At 48.9% G+C, this 21492-nt stretch overlaps 1 protein-coding gene across 14 annotated transcripts in view; it reads left to right on the top strand.

The window, feature by feature from the left end:
* Positions 1-21492, top strand: part of CDK5RAP2 (CDK5 regulatory subunit associated protein 2) — a 183032-nt gene that overhangs the window by 136202 nt on the left and 25338 nt on the right. For all 14 annotated transcript variants that reach the window (XR_014826137.1, XR_014826135.1, XR_014826138.1 and 11 more), the window contains 5 exons: positions 4353-4929; positions 6659-6891; positions 13708-13756; positions 16365-16537; positions 20857-20976. Coding sequence is in view for 11 of the 14 variants with exons in the window: in XM_084994140.1 (XP_084850266.1) it covers positions 4353-4929; positions 6659-6891; positions 13708-13756; positions 16365-16537; positions 20857-20976 (1152 nt within the window). In the remaining 3 variants the exon portion in view is untranslated. The remainder of the gene's footprint in view (positions 1-4352; positions 4930-6658; positions 6892-13707; positions 13757-16364; positions 16538-20856; positions 20977-21492) is intronic.

Here is a 21492-nt window from a genome sequence, read left to right as displayed (position 1 = left end):
AGGGGCGTTGCCACCACCCGGCCGTTGTCACGACCGTGCGGTGCTGGTGGTTGTTGGGTGTGCGTGGTTGGCCTCTGGCTGCCTGAGCGTCGAGCCTGAGCTGACCCTGGTTCGTGGGGTTTTTCGGGTGAGTCAGTGGGAAAGGCATGGACACGTGAGCAAGACCCCAGGCAAGCCATATCCTTCTTAGAATGAGGAAGCACCACAAGCATGCAGAGAAGCACAAAGGATAACACAACAGCATTCGTGATCCCATTCAACTGTGAACAGATGCCTACATTTTTTCTTTTTACTTCAGATCTTCCCCCCCTTCGTTTAAAAAAAAAAAAAAAAATCACCATTAATGTGGCCCTAATTCACTCTAAGAAATCATTGCCTTCAGGAATCCTGAATTTGTCAGGGGCCATTGAGAATGCTGGCCTCTGGGGAGATAAAACTTGCTCCCAGGCTTCTGAGGATTCTGAGCTTTGAGGACAGAGCCACCCCACCAGGTAATAAAGTGCCCCTTAGCTGAATTGTAGGAAGGTCCAGAACGGCAGTGTCTCCTTTATAAACGAGTGGTCCCTGGGACATCTTCGGACTTCTTGTTCATAGGTGATTACTAACGGCTTCCTGACTGGTGGGCAGCTTCCCTTCTCTCAAATGCCCATCATTTCGTTTTCCTTTATGTGCTTCTAGAATGTTGCACAGGCTGTTACCTCTGCCTGAGTTTCCCCCCTTAGAAACTTCATCCTTTGGTTTTTTTTTGTTTTTTTTTTTTTGTTTTTCTTGCCATTTCTTGGGCCGCTCCTGCGGCACATGGAGGTTCCTGGGCTAGGGGTCGAATCGGAGCTGTAGCTGCCCGCCTACGCCAGAGCCACAGCAACGCAGGATCCGAGCCGCATCTGCAACCTACACCACAGCTCACGGCAACGCCGGAACCTTGACCCACTGAGCAAGGGCAGGGATCGAACCCACAACCTCATGGTTCCTAGTCGGATTCGTTAACCACTGTGCCACGACGGGAACTCCCTATCCTTTGGGTCTTTGCTTAAACGTTGCTTTCCAGGGACAGCCTTCTTGAACCTTCCTGGGAGCCCGCAGTGGTTTGGTCTTGTAGCGTCTTGCTCAGCAACTGCCCCCCCGCGAGGCTCAGTCTGTGTGTGGTGCCTTCCCCGCCACGTCTCCCCCAGCAGCTCCTGGATGGATACTTGAGAAACGAATGACAGGGGTTCCACGGATGTTATTGGCCTTCACATTGAGGGTTGAGGAGTGTCCCTCCTCTCTCATGTGCCCCCGACACAGGAGCCCCTGGGTGCAGGAGGGCTATGCCAGGAGGCAGAGTTCAGTGTTGGAGGGGGGCTGTCTGGCTTTGATGGGAGCTCTGCTGCTTCTTCATCCAGAACGCTGAGAGGGTTCTTTTCTCTGAGCCTCAATTTCCGCTTCTGTAAAATAGGGTCACTAATGACACCTCACAGGGTCATTGTGACGATGAAATGGAACGTGGGTGAGGTGCTGGGTGTTGGGGCTGGTCCCACCACGAGGTTACACATCCTGCCACCTTGTTAACTTGAGGTTCACACCACACACTACAGTTTATAATCCTCCATCTCTCATACCCTCTGTACAGGGACTTTTTTTTTTTTTTCTTTGTCTTTTTAGGGCCGTACCCTCGGCATATGGAGGTTCCCAGGCTAGGGGTCAGATGGAGCTGCAGCTGCCGGCCTACACCACAGCTTAACAGCGACACCAGATCCTTAACCCACTGAACGAGGCCAGGGATTGAACCTGCATCCTCATGGATACTAGTTAGATTCGTTTCCGCTGAGCCATGACAGGAACTCCTATGCAGTGATTTTTAAATGAAAATATCCTCCTTTGGTCCTTAACAAGGGCTACGGAGAAGAAACTGTGAAGCCCCATGGCTGCGCTGATGCTGTGCTGTGAGATTTGCTATATACTGGCCTTGGAGCCTAAGAAATCCGATCCTTGCTCTGGGAAGTCACACATTCCTGTAGATTAGGGACATCTCTGAAGTCAAAATTATGAGCGACAAGTGTCTGCATGCGTTGTGAGGAGCAGTGTTTAAAGTGGAGCTCTAAGTGTGAACATGAGGATGACCCGTCCCCACCGTAAGGAGGTGTGCACGTGTGTAAACATCAGAGCTGACCACAGTCCATATCACAGGCGGACATTTGTATGGAGCTTACACTTGTCTTTGCCTCGCGATGACTTAACAAAAATCATCAGACCTGATCTTTATCCCCACGAGTGGACATCACTCCTTGCCATGAAATTCTGTTATCATGAGGTTGTTAGAGCAAAGGTGTTTCCTTGTCTTGGAGGGTGAGTCCCTGGGGAAAAAAAGCCTTGTTGAGATTCCTCCCTCTGTCCCTCTTATACTTATTCAGCTGGCGGTACTTACCGAGTACCTTCTCCGCCCCGGGCCCTGTGCCAACACTGGAGAAACAGCTGAATGACATGGCCTCCACCCTGAAGGACCTCTGAGACGAGGGATTCTAACACATTTTGTACAGGAAAAATGCTCTATTAGAATTGCTTCCTTGAGGTCATGTAGCAGCGGCTTTTTCTAAAATAAAAAGGTTTATTTTATGGTATTTGCATCGTGAGCAGAGAGACAGGAATGGGCTTAAAGCCACGAGGAACAGCTGCGGAAGCCAGAAGTTGGAATATACAGTCTGACAAGGATTTGTGTCTGCTTTTCCTTCCGAGGGTCTCCTAGGTCATGTCCTCCAAACCACGGTGCTGCCTTTGCAGTTTTTCCCCAGGTCCTGCTCTGAAAGGCATCCTCTTCCATCTTTTGAACAGGTTTCAGGGAAGCAAAGGGTGTTCAGATTAGTTGGTTTCCTTCACTACTGTGTGCCAGGCACTGTTAGCCTTTTTGCAGATATGCTGCCATTTGATCCTAAGAACAAAAACAGAAGCCTTCGCACTAAAAAATATTCTTTCCATTTTACTGGTGAAACTACTGAGGCTCAGAGAGGCTGAATCATTTGCCTAAAGTTGTACAGCTAGTAAGTGGCAGAGCCAGAGTTTGAAACCAGATCTGTTGGATTTTAGAGATGAGTTTTTCTACTAGATTTTGCTGCCTCTTAAGGTTCAGACAACATCTTGTATTGAGCTGAGCTTTCCCTAGACAGCAGGCAGTGTGTTGTGTGGTTAAGGACACAGGCCTTGCAGCTGTAGACTCAGGCCTGAACTTGAAGCCTCACAGCAAGCCTGTTAGACATCTCTTTGGGGGCAGCTGAGGCTCTGGGACAATGACTGACTTACTTCAGTCTCTGCACCCAGCAAATAGCAAAGCCAGCTGTGAGCCCTCTTCTCTGGCTTCAAAGCTGAATGTTTTTTCTGCAGCACCGCTCCACCTCCCAAAGGAGTTTGGCCGCATATCTGGGGATTTAAACTAGCTGTAAAGGAAATATTTCCTGGCATGATTGTGAGTCAGCGAAACAGCTCACTATGAAACAGCTCGCTACAGGGACATCACTGCATGTCCCTGAGATTTGTGGACATGGAAATGAGAAGACAACGCTTCTGCCGTGGATTTATTTTAGAATTACTGGTCTTTAATGTTAACTTCAGTCATTGCCCAGTATTTGTCAGCCCTTCTTTCACGTCTGGGCTGGGCCTGGTACTGGACCAGGCACCAAGAATGTGAAGGCGAAAGGCCAGTCCCTGCTGGGAAGGAACTTGCAGTCCAGTGAGGGAGAGAGGAATCCAAATAACCAATGGCGATGTAAATAAATGAATAAGCCAAATGCATTTCCTGTGCGGGCACCCAGTACATGGTTCGTCTGTCTCAAGTGTCATGTATAAGGTGCTGTGCAAGCACAGAGGGGAGTGACTGTTGTGCCTAACTTGAAGATGGGCTCACAGAGGAAGGAAAATTAGATTCGGGCATTGAAGGATGAATAGGAGTTCACTGAGGAGGAGTAAAGTAGGGGGCCAAGCATATATTCTGGGCAGGGGAAATAGCACATGCAAAAGCACAGAGGCATAAACAGCCTCGTGTGGGCAGGAATTATGGATAAATTAGGAGGGAATCTCCATAGGTGGTGCCAGGGCAGGTTCCTGAAAAGGTGACCTGGAACTAGACCTTGGAGGGTGTCAGATGCTGTGAGAGGGAGTTTGGATTTAATCCTTAAGATGTGGAGGTATTGCTGAGTTTTAGGTGGGATCAAGGCTGAATCCACTTTTTAGATGAAGAAGGGGTGGATGGAGAGGTAAGAAGGGAAGACTAGAGCCAGAGGGGCTAGTTGGGGGCTTCCTGCAGGCGTGGTGGCTGCGAGAAAGGATGGAGGGGATGGATTTCAGCAGTGGAGATACTGAAGTAAATGCGGTTTGGTTTTCAGACTCAGAAACTGACCAGCCTGATGACCCTGCCGTCTTGCTGTCACATGAAGAGAATCCTTCTGAAGATTTTCCAGGCCCCACTTCCGTAGCCACATACTTGAGTTCTAAGAGTCCGTTTTCCACTACAGATAGCGTGGTTGGGACCAATCAGTTGGAGAACATTGATACCTCAGATGATAAAGAAAACTTGAAACAGAAAATCTGTGACTTGGAAACCGAGCTCGAGGGCTACCGGAATTTCATGTTGCAGCTTCAAAAGCACTCCCAGTTCAGTGAGGCCATTATCACAGTTTTGTGTGGCACAGAGGGGGCCCAGGACAGCTTGAACAAGTCCAGGGGCAGTAATGATGAGGAGGAAAGGACCTTTTCAAGTTTGCACCAAGTACGTTATGTGAAACACACGAAAATCCTCCATCCGCTAGCCGCAGAGACGATTGACGGCAGGGCGCTGGAGAGCCTCAGGCAGCAGCTGGTGGACCAGGAATATGAGCTGCAGAAGGAGCAGAATTTGAACATGGAACTTTTCAGTGAAATCCACAACCTGCAGAATAAGTTCAGAGACCTCTCACCCTCAAGGTAATCCCACCTCTGCCAGCTCCTACTGTTTAAGCTTGCGGTTCCCCCACGTTGCCACTAGGTCAGTGCCCATGAGCTCAGAGGAGTGGCCTGTGCTGGGGTGGCTCGTGGTGCCGTTAAGGCAGCTTCACCCTGTGGAGAGGTGACATGTGAGACCACAAGGAACAGTGGCTGTGCATGTAGTAGTCTTGTGTCTTCTGAAATTGACTGAGCAGGTTTTGCCCTCCTCAGGTTGGGGACTCAGGGTAAAGATTTTGTACCAGTCACTTGGTGAGTTATAGTACGTTTGCTGAATGGCAGTGTTGACTCCCAACCCTGTTACTGGCTGTTAATGTGCTGGGGCCGGGGCGGGGTGGGGGTAGGGGGTGCACCAAAACCGATATCCTAGGCAGGGTGGGAAGAAAATAAATATTTTCCATATCTTTACCCTTTTAAGGTCATCGTAGAGAAATAAGCCTGTGTTGAGAATTCTTAGGTGATGAAGATATGTTTTATGGGCATAGATATATATGGTTTTGCTTCATGAGATATGACAAACATGGGATCATTTGTAAAGCTGACCTTCATTCGTCACTCATTTGAGACAAACACATTGCTGTAAATTGTCAGGAGCCAGAGTGCATTTTGCGGGATTTCCCAAACAGTGCGATTGCAGGCAGCTGGTATTTATTGAAAGGCAGTTGTGTCAGGCCCTCAGCTGTAGGCGCTTTTCTTACTTAAGTCTCACAATCACCTGGGAAGGAGGTGTTTGCAGATGAGGAAATGGAGCCTCAGTGAGGCTGCCGTGCCTGAGAAGGTGGCCCGGGAGGATTGGCAGAGCTGATGCTTGTGCTCTTTCTCATCCACCAAATGCGCCCCACCTGCAGTGCTGCAGTCACGTGATCTCTCCATGTTCCGTGGGGTCAAAGGTGGCCATCGTTTCAGGGCCCAGGGAGCAAGGTGAACTGAAGGGTCAGGGACTCTGCCCAGCGGCCCTGGGGCCAGCTTCCCGTGGCCCCTGTTGGTAAGGAAGGCAGAGCCATGCTTCTCTGAACATGTGTTTTTCTCGGTGCCACCTAATACCTGTGGGCTCACGGATGTGGTGTAGCCAGAGCTGGGCTGCGAAGGCAGAGCTGTGTGAGTCAGAAATTTTCACCATGGAACCAGCTTTGCCACCTCCGAGAGTCAGTTTTCTCCTCTGAAAACAGGGATGCTCATCCCTTTGTTAGGAGACTGAGAGGAGCAAATAACTTCTTAAAAACGCCGAAGTCGGTGGCCGACGGGTCACAGGCGCTCCGTAAATGGTAGTCAGGGTTATGATTACTGTTTGACCTTTGGGTTGAGAGAGTCCTGTTTTTGTTTTCCTGCCTTAGACTTTTTTTGTTCTTCATGAGAATTTGCGGTGGGTCCCCTGACCCTTGAAGCTCTTGTTTCTACAGTTCACAGTAGTATTTTTGAAGAGTGTGTGGAAACTAATTGTTCTCCTGAGTCCTTGCCAATCTGTCCTTTAATTGGGGGCTTCATAAGGTTAAAAATATTGCAGAAGAACCTTTGTTCCAGCATTTGCTGGCTGTTTTGAAATCAAAGGAGGAGTGACCTTGTACGGTTTCACTTTTTCTGGAAGTGTATATACTTATATACAGCTGCAGGCTTTTCAAAATTGTGCTCTGTCATTTTTCCAATTAGTGTTAAGGTCACAGAAATTCAATTCTAAAATGGTCCAAGCATTTTCTTCTCCCCCTTTCATCAGATATGATTCCTTAGTTCAGGCCCAAGCCAGGGAGCTCTCTGTCCAGCGACAGCAGATCAAGGACAGCCATGGCATCTGTGTCGCTTACCGTCAGCACATGACCGCCATGATTAAGGCGTTTGAGGAGCTGCTGCAGGCCAGTGACGTGGATTGCTACGTGGCCGAGGGTTTCCAGGAGCAGCTGAATCAATGTGCAGAGCTGGTCGAGCAACTGGAAAAGCTGTTTCTCAAGGGTAAGTCTTAAGACATGCGAGGAATTGATGCAGGATTTCCTGGAGGGGCCCAGGAGGAACTCACTCCGTGGCCTCACCTTCTGCCCCCTGCTCTGGTCTCTGTTTCCCTCCACGTGGTTGGTCTGCACTGTTCCAAGCCTGGGGCGCCAGTAGAGACGTGTGAGGGGCCGGACTGGTGAGACACTGCCACGTGGTTGCCATTTCCTTTGAGTTTTTAAGAGAAGATGGAAACCAGGGTTTGTGGGGTGAAAACTCATGGGTTTTAAATGTTGGCAGTAACAAGCAAACAAGAAAACCCGTGCTTTCATTGGTTAAAAAAAAATATTCACAGCTCAGAGGTGGTCAGAGGCAGGATGAAGAAAAACCTTGCTCAACATTGACTGTGTGCTCAGTGCTTTAATAGATGTTCTTGCATTAATTGCCGTTTTTGAGACAACAAAGAGCTCCCTTATACCCTCTATCCGCTTCATTGGTTTTGTCATATTTGCTTTGTAATTCTCTCTTTCTAGATAGATACATGCACACATACCTACACACTCATTATTTATAGTCTCTCCTAACCCTGTGAGAGTGGATGTGGTTGGTCCCTGCTCCTTGGGGAAATCCCTTCCTCCCTTGGCTCCTAAAAAGACTCTGCCCAGAGTCAGTTCTTCCTCCTGGCTCCCTGGCTGCCCCTCTGAAGCCCTGCCTTTGGCGTATATTCTGAATCTGAGCGGCCTGCAGCACCTCGCTGCCGCCCCGGCTCCAGGTGGCTGCCTTCACCTCGCCTGGCCGATTGCAGTCCTCTCCTCTGGCCTCTGCACTTCCTCCTTCGTCCCGCAGTGGTCCATTTCCACGTGGTCTGAGTGGTCTTTACAAAAGTCAGGTCATGACCTTTCTCTGCTCAAAATCAAAGCAAGTTGTCAGGATCGAGTTAAATCCTGGACCTGAGGCCTTGGCACAGTGCTGGTTGCATTGCCCTTGAGCCTGAGTGCTTACTAGTATCTACTTGTTGTGAGCTGGAGGTTTCATTCTCAGATCAGCTTGTTTTATGTGATGAACTTGGGCTTAACGGAGGGAGCTCAGCTGTTCAAGGTCACACCTGACTTGACAGAACCAGGATTTGACATCAGTTTTTGTGCCTTTAGACATACACATAGATGGTCCTCAAAGGTCCACATGTGTTCAGGGTGATGCTGAGATAGAACGGGGGCTAGTTTGGCCTTCTGGGCCCAGGGCATGTTTTTTTCTTCATTTTTTAAAAGGCCCAACAACTTAGGCACCTTGCAGGGTGATTTTCTAGTACCAGCCTCCGGGATCTCTGAAGGCCAGGACCCGGGAGCACTTGACTTTTTTCCATCTTTATGAAATCCACTTTCTTCCGGCTAAGGTTTTCCAAATAAGCTAGTTTCCATTTTACTATTGGAGGTATAAAGTGGGTCCTCAAGATAGAGTTGTGTCTTCCTGGCCCAAGGCATTTTCCTCCTGTCTCTTTTCTTCCTACAAGCCCTTAACCTGGGAGTGGGAGGCTGGGAGAGATGGCCTCTGGCATCAGATGCCCGCCCTCACCCAGCTGCACCCCCGATATAGTTTTTAAGTTATTTACCTGAACAAGTCCATGGAGATCTCACGTCTTGTTTCCTGTGGCCTTTGGAAGCAAAAGCGTTTCAGACCTAGCAGACAACACAAACACAGAACTTAATTTTCTTCTACAAACGGCATAAAAGTCCCCGGGTCTTTAACAGAGCTGGGTCTTTCTGGGATGCGGTCTAAAGAGTCTGGATCCTGAATTATGAGATGAGGTTACTATAAAGTAGTTTTATATTTGAGGTAGTTGCACCCTGTGAGTTCTTTAAAAATTTAAATGTAGCCTTTTTTTTATTAATTCAAAGCAGTACATATTTATTGTGAAATAACAGATAAAGCACGCCTGTAATTGCATCATTTATACAGCAAAACATGAACACCCTGGAGTTTATACTTTCCAGACCTTTTTTATACGCATGTGTATTTTTGGTAGAAGTAGGACAATTTGTGGCCTCTCCCTTCGTTCAATTATAGAGAACAAATGTTAATCTACAGTGTAGGTTTTAGTGGCTGCGGAGCATTCTTTTGTGTGAACGTACCATAATTAATCATTCCCCATTAGATGGACGTTTACGTTGGTTCCAGTTTGGGGCTCTTCTATGGAAGACTGAATTGGAATCTTTGTGCATATCCTTGCAATTTCCTGAAGAATCTTTAATTGGTAGGACGCAAGAAGTAGGATGATGTGCTTTCTAAATCCTTTTAAGGATTAGAGCTGGCAGTTTCACTAGGGGTCTGGAACCCCACGAGAGTTTGTGAGTATGGGCGCTTTTCTGGGGTGAGGGTCTGTAACTTTTAGGTTTTCAAAGTGGGCGGAGACCCCCACACAGATCAAGGACTGGTGTTGAGGCCTGGGTTTTCTTTCTTTTTTTTTTTTGTCTTTTTTGTTGTTGTTGTTGTTGCTATTTCTTGGGCCGCTCCCGCAGCATATGGAGATTCCCAGGCTAGGGGTCAAATCGGAGCAGTAGCCACCGGCCTACGCCAGAGCCACAGCAACGCGGGATCCGAGCCGTGTCTGCAACCTACACCACAGCTCACGGCAACGCCGGATCGTTAACCCACTGAGCAAGCGCAGGGACCGAACCCGCAACCTCATGGTTCCTAGTCGGATTCGTTAACCACTTCGCCACGACGGGAACTCCACCGGGTTTTCTACCATACCCTCTTCCGTGGTACCTCCCAAGACCAGAGGTGTAAATCAGGAAGACGGCGTTCTGTCTTTAGGTTCTTTTGAGTAAGCTCCGAGGAGGCGTGTAAGAGAGTCCCTCTCCTCGGTGAGGACGCTGTCCCGGTCCCTTGGCGCTCCTTTGCCTACAGGGATGAATCTAAAGCATCCATTTCTTTCAAGGCCTCCCACAGTCTGCCTTTTCCAGCCCTGTAACCTTTGAAAAATAATGACAGCGATGGCAGTGGGGAAGGAGAAACGATGAGGAAGACTGGTCTTCTTCAGGGCTTGGTGTGTGCCCAGCATTGTTCTCGGCCTATGAGGAGGTACTATTTCATAGCCTCATTTATTTTTTATTTTTTTCCCTTTTTTTGGGCCACACAGTGGCATATGGGGAAGTTCCCAGGCTAGGGATCAAATTGGAGCTATAGCTGCCGGCCTACACCACAACCACAGCAACACGGGATCTGAGCTGTGTCTGTGACCTACACCACAGCTCACAGCAACGCCGGATCCTTAACCCATTGAGCGAGGCCGGGGATTGAACTCACAACCTCATGGTTCCTAGTCAGATTTGTTTCTGCTGCTCCACAACAGGAATTCCTCATAGCCTCATTTATTAAATGAGGAACAGAGAGGTTAATTTACTTTCTCATGGTCACCCAGGAGGTGGCTGAGTCTGGATTTGAGCCCGGGCAGCTCGTTTCTGCAGCCTCACCTCCTGACCCCTCTGTTGTCCTGCTCCTCACACTCCTGTCTCGTTGGGTGTGTTGGTCAAGCGTGTCCTCGGGCCTGACCTTGCATTTCCTCACTTCTGGGACTCTGTTCAAATCAGCCCTTTTCTGGAAGGCATTTACTCCCTCCCTGCTTCTGGGAATTCCACCCGTCCACCAGGAAGCTGCCTTTGTTCACTCCAAGTAAAAGCAAATCTGTTCATTTTCTTTGTGTCTGGGTTGTTGGGTGCTCGCAGGCGGCATCACATCCGGCCTTGAGATGGAGGCCACGTGCTGGGATGGGGAGAACAGAACCTTTGGAGCCAAAGAGACTGGAGTTCAAATCCCAGCTCTTCAGTTAAGGGTCCGATGGCCTCTGTGAGGCAGTAGCAGCTGGCTGGCAGAGTTATTGGCATCTGGTGTCCTGCCTGGCCAGTAGTGGGAGCTTGGGAGGTGACAGCTCTGATTTCTTGGAGGCACATTTTAGTTCTTCAGAGCACAAGTTCCTGGAAGGTGGGGGCCTTGTCCTGGCCTCCTAGCCTTGGAGGGGCCAGGCGTGTGGTGCCCAAGCAGGATTTGGTGACAGTGCTGAGAGTTTTTGTGGCATGGACCCTATTCTGGGGTTTCTGGGGCACCCTGGGATTAAATGGCCTCTGACTCTGGCAGGCACAGCTGAGCTGGGAGGGGGCCCCTGTGAACTCTGAAGGGGAGCTCCCGGGGGTGGGTGGGTGGGGGAGGATTCCAGAGCTCAGTGTTCTGCACCGGAAGGGTTCATGGTTGGTGAGGAGGGTATTTTAGGAGGCAGAATGGGGCATGCCAGCTACGGTCATCCTAGTGAACCCGGCCGTCCAGTACAATGACGACTTTCTCGCCCAAGTAGCCCTGGAACCTGCCTACCCCCCACCACAGGCTTTAGAGCCTCCTTACCTTTATAACAGTTCTTTCCTGCCTCAGAGATACAGATCCCTTGTCACCTCCTCCGAATCCTTGAACGGTCCAGGCTGGGTCGTGCTTGTTTCCTCCGCATGTCCTCCCACGGTAACCCAGGCTCCCCTTGTCCCAGCGCTGTTGTGTAACTGCCCACCATCCCCGCTCAGCTGTGAACTCACTGGGGGCAGGCCCCTCATCCGTCTCTGTAGTCGCTGCGTCTGGCGCAGGCACCTGGGAGGATAACTGTAAATATGTAATATGAATTACCAGTGAGATGGAAAGGAAGAGACTCTTGGGTCAGGTAGGAGGTGCCTGGCTCTGGTGCTTGAACTTAATTTTGTACGATTGATGGGTTTCAAGCAAGGGAGCAGTGTTTCAAAAAAGACTTCTCACGCAGTGGCCACGTACAGAGGGGTCAGTGTGGGGAGGAGACTGAAGGGGGGGTCCATCCGCAACAAGGCTGCCCTGCATCATGGTTCCCTTGCTTGTTGAGATGTGTTAGTGGGTAATCCGATGTCTTTTCATGTGGGAAGATGAAGCCCACCACCGCCTGCTGCATACTCCCCAGCTCTCAGGTGTATCAGTAAGATTAGCCTGAGAGGTGGGAGCAGTGTTTCCATGGTGTGCTTCCCACGCTTCTGGAATAGCCTGACCAAAGTACCCTGTCACCTGTGTGAAGGCAAAGTCCACCCAGAAATTCAGTGCGCCAGTTGTGCCAATCTCCTTGTGAATCCCACAGGAACAGTTTGTCATTTGTGTTTAAAGAGTTCTGTGGTGGAAGGGGGACTAGTGGAAGATGATTGTTGAGCCTGTCCACGGCAGTCCGCAGTCTGGGGCTTCCAGTCAGGTGTTCGTGATGGAGCTCCCCCCTTGCAGAGGAATGCAAGGACAGAGAGCAGAGCCCTCAGAGCATCCCCTGGGGTGCGGGCCTGTCCACTTCTCCCTGCCTCTTGGGGAGCCAGAATATCATGCCAGTTCTAGGTCAGGATGGAAGTAAGAGGATGGGGACGTGGATTCGTGGTTGGGCAGCTCTGAGACTGTCTCTGTGTCTGTGGCTTACCCGCAGGTGCAGTCAGGTAGGTGGGGTGTGAACTGAGCCAAGTGGGAGAGCGGGAGCATGCAGCCTCCTGCGTTTCCACATCTTCCCCTTAAAACGGAGGTCCCGACTCTGTGCCCGTAGGGCTGCTGTGGCTCCCAAGGAACCCCCCTCAGGGCCCGGAGCCCACAGCGCCCTGAGTGGCCGTGACTCCCCAGCTCTCGGCGTGTTGACAGGCCCTGGGTGCCCAGCGGCCAGCCTGGTGGGTGGGGAGGCGGCTACCCTGCGGCCTCGGGAGTCTGTGGGTGGGAACACAATACACGAAGCAAATGTGCCTGTCTCCCGGGATCTTTTCCTCTGCACTGTGTGTTTGAGAACTTTTCCTTTTGGGAGTATTTTGAAAATGGTACATGCGAGGGCAGTTTGATTATAGTTTCAACTTTCCAGTACAGCTGTAGAAGGTTTGTTTTTATTTCTTTAGCCACACGTTCATTTCTTTAAAGAGCTCATCCCAGTCTGCAATTTCCAGAGTCCTAAGGTATTTTGAAAAGAAAGTTGTTCATCGCTCTGAGATCTGGGCTCATCCGCTCCGTTGACCCAGCGCACAGTGACTCGCAGGGAGCAGAGCGTCTTCCCTGGCCGCATCCTGAGCTTCGTTTTCTTTCGTCATTTCTTGTAGTCATTCCCCTGCTGCGGTCGCCAACTTTTCCAGCTGCACTCATAGCCTCCTTTTCCTAGTAAACCCCCTTCTGAGAGCCTTTCTGAAGGAAGTCATTTAAATGCAGATAAAGCTGTACGCACAAAGATGTTTATTTTTTTTTATAAAAGTGAAAAATTGGGGGTGGCCTAGATGTCAGCCAGGGAACTGGCAGAAAGTGGTACATGTCCGCCTCCAAGGAAATATTTATGTACTCATGAAACACGATGCTTCTAAAGCCGGGATGGTAAGAGGAACGCACATAGTAAAATACAGGGTGAAACATGAGGTCCTGGTACAGCATCACCCATGTCAGGTCAGGATGCACCGGAGAAAGAACAGAGAGGAGCCAGTGACACGTCTGTGCTGGGTCCGTGGACAATGGGATCCTTTTGTCCTTGATTCTCTTGCCCGTTTCCTGTCATGAGCAGGATTCTGTTAGTATCAGAGGTTTAGAGGAGGAGGAAGAGCTACACCCAGCATCACCTTGGTGATTGCTTTTGGGACTCAGTGCTGTCACCGTCCTGGAACTAGCGCCAGAGCAGTGACAAAGGAAAGCCTGTGGTCTGAGTGTTCTTGGTAATCCTGCTTTAAACGTCCGGGACTGTGAGACAAGTGGAATTGGGCCTCTGCAAATGTATGAACAAGAAATTATTAGGGAGTGCTGTAAAAAAAATGTTTTCCTTCTTAATGTTATTTCTGCTTCCAGGAAAATCCGGTGAAGTGGAAATGAACACCCAGAAGGAGCTGAGAGAGAGGTGAGTGTGTAGCATTTGGTCACAAGGCCTTGCGGGGTGGGTGTGTCTGCCGGCTCCCTCCTGTTCTGTTAGCTCCCTGCATCTTGTATATAAAGCATAAACACCTATGCAACTGACACGGTCATACCAAACCTGGAGTTCATGCTCTGTGGCCTGCAGTCTTTGTAGGCTGCTCATGGCATCCTTCTGTTGGGTGATTTGACCCAGATGACACATTCCTCTGGTGTCTGGGTACCTGCAGGATGAATTCCAGACGCCTGAGCCTGACCCACATTGCTTTTCCGTCATGTACCTCGCACTTCAGTCTTAACTGATTTTTGATTGGTCTCCAGACATTGCCTGTGCCCAAGCTCTGCCCTCTGCCTTCTTCCTCTTGTAATTTAAAAATCCTTCCTCAGGGTCCATTCACATGGAAATGGACCATACTCTCCCTGACACACCCTCCCCCATCTGTTCCGGACTCTGGGATCAGTGGGTCTTCCTGCAGCACGTGGCACATAATTACACTCTGGCGCTTACCTCGTGGGATTACAATCTTTTCCACCTTTCTCTTCCACACCCAGAAGTCCTTGAAAGAGGTAAGGAGAGAGCATTGACTAGGTGTTAATGTGTGCCGGCTGCTGCCCTAGGCACTCTCATCCTTTATTACTGACCCTCCGAGGTGAGCGTTATTGTTCTCAGTTTACGATGAGGAGCCTGAGGGTCAGAGTTGCATACTTACCATCAAAAGGCAGAGCTGGGACTTGAACTTGTATCGGTTGAACTCCAACCCCTGGGCTCTTAGGCAGTGTTTATTCTGCATTGCCTTTGGAGGGCATAGATGGTCTTTAATAAATGTATGGCTGCTCTAGCCCTAACGGTTCCGCATGTGGTTGGAACGTAAAAGACGTTCATGGAATAAGTGGATTGTTGACACTCTTCACCTGGGTCTGCGGCCGACTGGGAACGTCAGGGTCCAGCCCTGCTCTGTTGCCTAGTTGAAGGTTCTGACCGTTGTTAGTGCTATTGACGTCTCCTTCTTTGGAGCAGCGACCCTTTGGGCTCCTGGGCACAAAATAAAGAAACAGAGCCCGGCCTGGGATGCAGAGTTTTCGATTTTATTGGCACCATTAGAGTGAGCAGGCAGGAGGTATCACAGCTCACGGGAGGACATTTTAATCAGGGCTTTTGTAGGTTTAGAGGAAATACTCCTCTCCCTCCGGGGTTTTCTTAGAGATTCCCTCCGTGTTCAGCCCTCCACCTCCATCCTGATAATAACGGATCCCATCCCATCGGCAGGCTGCAGAGAGGGCGGTAAGGGCCTCCCGGGTCAAGGTAGTCTTAACTGAGATCTGATGGGTGAGGCTCCACGGTGGGCTTTTTGGGAGAGTGTCCTCACTCAAGGTGAGGGACGTGTGGCCCCTTTGAGCAGCGTGGCTGGTGCAAGGAACATGAGGCTGGAGAGGTGGGCAGGGCTGACTTGTGCTGGTCCTCAGATGCTTCATTAAGAGCCCACATCTTTTCTACAGGAAGAGGGGGGTCTTTGAAGGAGGGTAAGCTGGGGCTAGACATGATCAGATTTGCTGTTTGGAAGACGAGCTGGTTGCTTGGAGAATGAGCTGGAAGGAGGCGGGAGCCTCTGGTAGCCTCCGCAGCCATGCGTCAGCCTTCCTGTTGCTGACAGGTTTGTCTCTTTCCCTTCTGTTCTACCATTTTCAGCTGTAGGCTTAGCACTCACACGGGTCACTCCTAAGCTAATTAAAGGGTGCCCTTGGCCCATTCTGCACTTTTGCAAGGCGGCGGCAAGCCCGCGCATCCATCACGCTGTCTGAGCAAAGTTGCATCTGGTGTTTACCTGTTAATGAATGCGTTGCAGCTTTTGAGTTCTTTGCTCTTGTCTGAGCTCATGAATAATGAGACAAGAAGTAATAGGAAAAAGCGGGAGAAAAAGGAGCTTAAATTAAGGAGCTTATCTATAATGGAGATTCACGTAGGCTTTTCATGGAATTCAGGGTGCCTTCCTGACTTAGGTGACCCCTGGGAAATATGGTTAATGACCAGATGATCGCCTAAATGGTGATATCGGGACCTGCTTGAAGACCATGAGGGTTTCGAGATCTTTGAATCCCTAAGTCCTCCTTATGGGTCTGGGTTGGCCCCCCATGTACTCCTGGGGCCTTGGCAGCAGACAGACCTGGATTTAGATGTGCGTTCTGCCATGTACAAGCTGCAAGACAGCGAGTGAGCTTATGATGTGCTTCCGTTCACCCTGCTTCAGAGGGTGTGAGGTCCACGGCAGAGAGCATGTGCTAAGTGCCCGGGACAGAGCAGCCATCTGGTAAACAGCTGCTGCTGACTCACTCCCTCTCTCGGGGTCCCGCCCCCCTGAGCCAGAAAGAGCTCCTCTGTCTTCACTGGCCCCACATTCAAGCTCACTGAGCCCCCTTTTTGGTTGGTTTGTAGGATGCCCTTGCTAAGAAGTGCTCTAGGGAAAGGAAAGGGCTCCAGAACAGTGTTGCATATCTGGGTAAATTACAAAGGGCCACTCATCCTAAGTGTTCTTAAGTCACGGTCCTGGTGTGGGATCTTAGTGTGGAAAATGATCTCTCTTTCAATCCCAATGGTCAAGGACTGAGGAAGACAACTTAAGCTCCCAGCACACTCTCCCTGAGTCTCCGGCGCCCTCAGCCTCTCATGCGCTGTCTGACTGGGAAATGTCCGAGAAGTCCTCCTTTTCCTGGGACCAGAAGCCGGACAGTGAGATCGAGAAGATTTCGGTCCTGGCCAGCAACTCTTCTCAAGGTAAGCCAGGCTTTACTAAGCGTCATAAACGCAGCTGAGATCCCCTGGTTTGAACAGTGATTTGCCATCTTGCCTTAGTCACTACCCTGAAGCCGAGTGTGGTGACGTTTGAATAGCTATCGGATGAGAGGAGATCCAGGGAGGGCCCAGGCGGGTCGCTCAGAGCATCATTTATGACCAGGGAGAGCTGCGGTTGTTGAAAGTGTTGGTGAGCGGGCGAAAGTCACTTTTATTTCTTCACGATGGCTTGTTACGTGACTTGCTGTTTCCTTGCTCATCTGGCAGCGGCAGGTGGGAAAGCACTGGGCTTGTGTATCAGTGCCAGGGCCTGGTCAGTTTCCTCTTGTTTCTTTCAAGCTCTTCCTAAGACTGTGTCACTCTGAAGACCCTGGCTTTGGAGTACCTAACCCCCGTTTGGAGATTTTGAATTCCCTGTGTCTGCTGTGTCTCTCTTTAGTGTGATCCATGGCCCTTTGGGTCAGCCCCTTGTCCTGCCTCTGATAAAGCCACGGGCTCAGCTGGCAGAGTCGGACTCCCATGGCCACAGCTGCCCCGGAGTTCCCCTTTCCCTCTTCTGATTCTGCAGTCTTGATTACCTTCCATGGCGAGTTAGGTAGGGATGGTGCAGACCAAAGCAGGAGAGCAGGGATAAGCAGACGTTTTCCAGTAAAAGGTAATATTATTTTATTTATTGTCTTTTTTTAGGGCTGTACCTGCAGCATATGGAGGTTCCCAGGCTAGGGATTGAATCGGAGCTATAGCCACTGGCCTACAGCAATGCGGGATCCGAGCCGCTTCTGCAGCCTATACCACATTTCACGGTAACACTGGATCCTTAGCCCTCTGAGCAAGGCCAGGGATTGAACCCATGTCCTCATGGATGCTAGTCGGGTCCATTAACCACTGATCCATGATGGGAACTCCAGCTAGTATTATTTTAGGTTTTGCAGAGCATATGGTCTTTGTTGGAACTGATACTCAGTCGTGCTATTGCAGCAGAAAGCAGCCATAGAAAATACATAAACGAACAAGTGTGAGCAGGTTCCAGTAAAACTTTGTTTATCCGAATAGGTGGTAGGCAGATTTGACCCAGGGGCCAGAGTTTTCTGACTTCTGGTATAGACTCTGAGCCAAAGCTGGCATTCTCTGGTCTCTCCTTTCTTCCAGGGGGTTGTTTGCAAGGCACCTGGGATGGACCCAGAGAAAAAAAATCAGACACCTTCCTGTTAAAAGCCCTGTGTTGACGCCTGATGACATAGAACAAGGGTTTTCAAATTTTTAAATATTTTTTTAGCGACAGAACCCTGCCCTTTTTTTCCAGATGAAACTGAATTTATAAAAGATATAGCAGATACATAAAGGAGATACATTTTCCGAAGGCATGGAGCCTTTCTCCCAGTGGTGGCCCCGGAGGTTCCTGTAGGATACTCAGGGCCCCGAGGAGCACAGTTTGTAAACATACTTCAGCATGAAGGATACTCCTTGGAAGTAACTCAGGTATCACTTGGGCTCCTCAGCAGCCAGTCACCTGGATGTGCTTGCTTTGGATTTCTGGCCTTATCCCTCTGCGGTTTCTGTGTTTCTCTCAGTTGTTTCTGACTCAATGATCTGCCCTCTCCCAGTTTAGGAGAGAACCATGAATGGGTTCCCCATCCCTGGTGCCACCTTCCACTGCTCTTTGTAGCCGGAGGGTGTCAGGGACCGGAGGGGCGGGGCTTACAACGCAGTGAGCCTGAGCATTGGCTGGAGTATTTGCCATCCCTCCTGCCGTGGTACTGGGACCACTAGGCACTTCCTCTTCCGCCCCCAGCCTGCCCCTCTTTTTTTCACTCTCCGCCACAACCTTGGTTTGTTTCTAGTGTAGAACCATGTAGGCATCTCTTTTATTTCTTATTCCTCTGAGGATCCGTGACCTTGGGCTTCTCAAGGGGGTTACCAGGCACTTTTCTGAAGGGAGACAGAGTGCCCTTGGCCTTTCTCATTAACCCACTGTTAGCTTTTGGGAGGTTTGTTTCTCTTCAGATTTTTGGTCTGCATCTGTTTTTCCTTTTGTCACATTTTTAATCTGACTAGAGAGAGAATTTAGTACTTGTCCTTATTTTGCTTAGCATTATATCATACGTTTTCTGACTTGTTGTTACATAACATCATTTGCAGTGGCTTTAGACCAGTCCGCTGCATGGCTCAACTGCAGTTATCCTTATGTTCCCCTGTGGCTCAGCATTTAAGTCATTTTCTAAAATTTCCCAGTTGGGAACAGTGCTGCAGGGGTCTTCGGACATGAAGCTTTCCCCTCATTTCAGGGCATTTTCTTAACCTAGATTCTATACATTGGAACTACTAGGCAAAATATATGTATACTGTTGTTTTTGGCAGTTGCTTCTTGCAGGGTTTATGGTTTTAAAGGGCCAGCATTTGTCAGAAGGGTATTATTATAAGGCAGACAGCTATTTTTCTCCCTGGTTATTAAGACAAGCATAGTGTTTCCTTCTGCCCAGTTAGGGCTGCATAATTAATACGTGGTGTCCAGTTCAACCGGGAATGTTTCCTGAAGCCCAAGTTATGCTTCCAGCTCCTGGGCAGCCTCAGTAGGAGATGAGTTGTACTGATGGCTGCTGAACGTCTGTACCCCCAGAAGCCGGCCTCATGTAGCGTGGATACACCAGCAAGGAAGGCTGCAGTCAGAGCAGATAAGTCCCTGACTCACTCAGACCTGCCCGGCCGCCGGGCAATTCACAGGGTTGCAAGGCGGGAGCGGGACTGCGGTGCCAGTGTATCAGACAGGGTCCTCAGGCCACCAAATGACTTGCCACACTTCTGGCATTAATAGGAGATAGCTGAAGATCTGGGAATTAAGTCATCTCATAAACATTCAAATTCATGGCAAAATTACTCTTTAATTAGGAAGAGATCTGTAACATTGTGCTACTTTTAAATGAAAGTCATTTTGGAGGAATTAAAACTGGGTCATAACATTAGTATAATGTTTTAAAATAAACATTACCAAGACATACTGAGTATACCCTAATTGATGAATTAAAGACATTAGTTTTGCCTGTGGATGCTTAACGTGATTATGCTTTAAACACTGGTTCTAGAAACCTACCTCTGGATTGGAACTGCGTGTCCTTCTTTCTTTACTAAAGGAGATGTGGCAGAGGCAGAGAAGATCATGCATGCTCATTTTAGAAAATAGAGAAAATTTGTTCATTATGTTAAGATGTAATGAAAAAGTTTTGAGAAGCCTGAGATCTACCACCCAAGGCAACCTCTGTTAATATCGAGGTGCATTTCCTTCTTTTGTGTATCTGTGTCTTCCCTGTCTGCAGATTTTTAATAGAGTAGTGATTATGCTGAATAACCCATTTTGCATCTCTTTTTTCCCATGATATTATATGGCCATCATAATATAATTTTAATAGCTCAGTGATACTGCATCATAATGGATGTCACATAGTTAATTTAATCGAGTTATTTTCAGTTCTGATTATTATAAATAGTGCTAATAAGTGATTTCCATGTATTTCAGCAAGTGACTGTCATCATCTCTGGTGATCCCTTTATTTATTTTTTTTTTTTTTGGCTGTACCAGCAGTGTGTGGAAGTTCCTGGGCCAGGGATCAAACCTACGCCACAGCAGTGACAATGCCAGATCCTTCCCCTGCTGAGCCACCAGGGAACTACCAGTGATCTTTTTAAGTAGGTTGCTAGAAGTAGAATTTTTTGGTGAAAGACACTGGAAAGAACCTTTCCAAGGCTGATGATATAAGCAGCCCCCCAAGTCATACACATTGATACTCAGGCTAACAGGATGTGCTCCTGAGAGTATCCTGCCTACCTTTCTCCCTAGCACTGGGGTTATTGTTTTGCTTTGTTTTTAAGTCTTAAATTAGTAAATGATAGCTGGATAAAATATTCCTTCCAAAGAATTAGTCTCGAAAATATCTGAATGTGTTATGAAGGTGGCCTAATCAACTCTCAGGCAATTCAAGCGGACTTGAAAGTGATCTTTTAGTTTTACCATAAGGAGGATTTTTAAATTAATATTTGATACTTAGAAGAATAAAAGGCTGTGTTGGAGTTAGCATTAAAATTGTATGGAAGATAATTTCTGCATGTGATGTAAAGTACCTCCTTCAAGGAGGGTTCAGAGATCGTTGCAGACCGTCTGGGGGCTGGGGGCAATAGCCCAGCCTCCCCACGCCTAGGAAGGACTCTCTTCATACTGTCTAGAATTTCAAGATCACTGCATAATCTATAAATTATTCACTGTGTTGGGGGCTTCAGACTTGAAATTAAAAACGCCCTCCTTCCTGTAGACTTACTAATGGAACACATCCAAGAAATTCGAAGTTTGAGGAAACGCTTAGAAGAATCTATTAAAACAAATGAGAAGTTGCGGAGACAGCTGGAGCGACAAGGGCCTGAATTGGATCCAGGTGAGGAGGACCGTCCCAAAGGCGGGGCAGGCCTGCGCCTGGGTCGGCGTCGTGTGGGTCTGTGTCTCGGGAAGAACTCTGGACTTGGGGCCGGAGGGATCTCAGTTCAGATCCTGACTTTGCTGCCTCTCTCCAAGGTGACCGCACTTACCCTGCTGACTCTCAGTTACCGTCATTTATCTCTTCAATGGGATAAATAATTCCCACTTTGTTCTGTGGTGATTCGAATTAACTGCTCTAATTTAAGTGGGGGTGCCCCACAGCTCCTGGCACGAAGTAGGTACACGAGAAATGTTCGTTTCTGGTCACTGGAGGAATCTCCCCAGCCTCTGACGTCCTGAATTGTGGTTGGTGCCTCATTTGACTATAGAAGCTGTGGTGAAATAGATAACATAAAACAAAGCAGTGTTTTTGTCTTTTTGTCAATAACGGATTCGAAAAGTGTTGGCACTTTAGCAATCTGGCAACGTGCACATGCCAGTCACGAGGTCACCAGTGTTCCCCCATAACCACACT

This window comes from Sus scrofa, chromosome 1 (assembly GCF_054392235.1).
Source record: "Sus scrofa isolate SSC_HxYL_T2T_F1_AM1 chromosome 1, Sscrofa_HxYL_maternal_Yorkshire_Landrace_v2.0, whole genome shotgun sequence".
Lineage (NCBI taxonomy): Eukaryota > Metazoa > Chordata > Mammalia > Artiodactyla > Suidae > Sus > Sus scrofa.
Note: the sequence above shows the minus strand (reverse complement) of the source record. Positions and strands in the feature narration are given on the sequence as shown.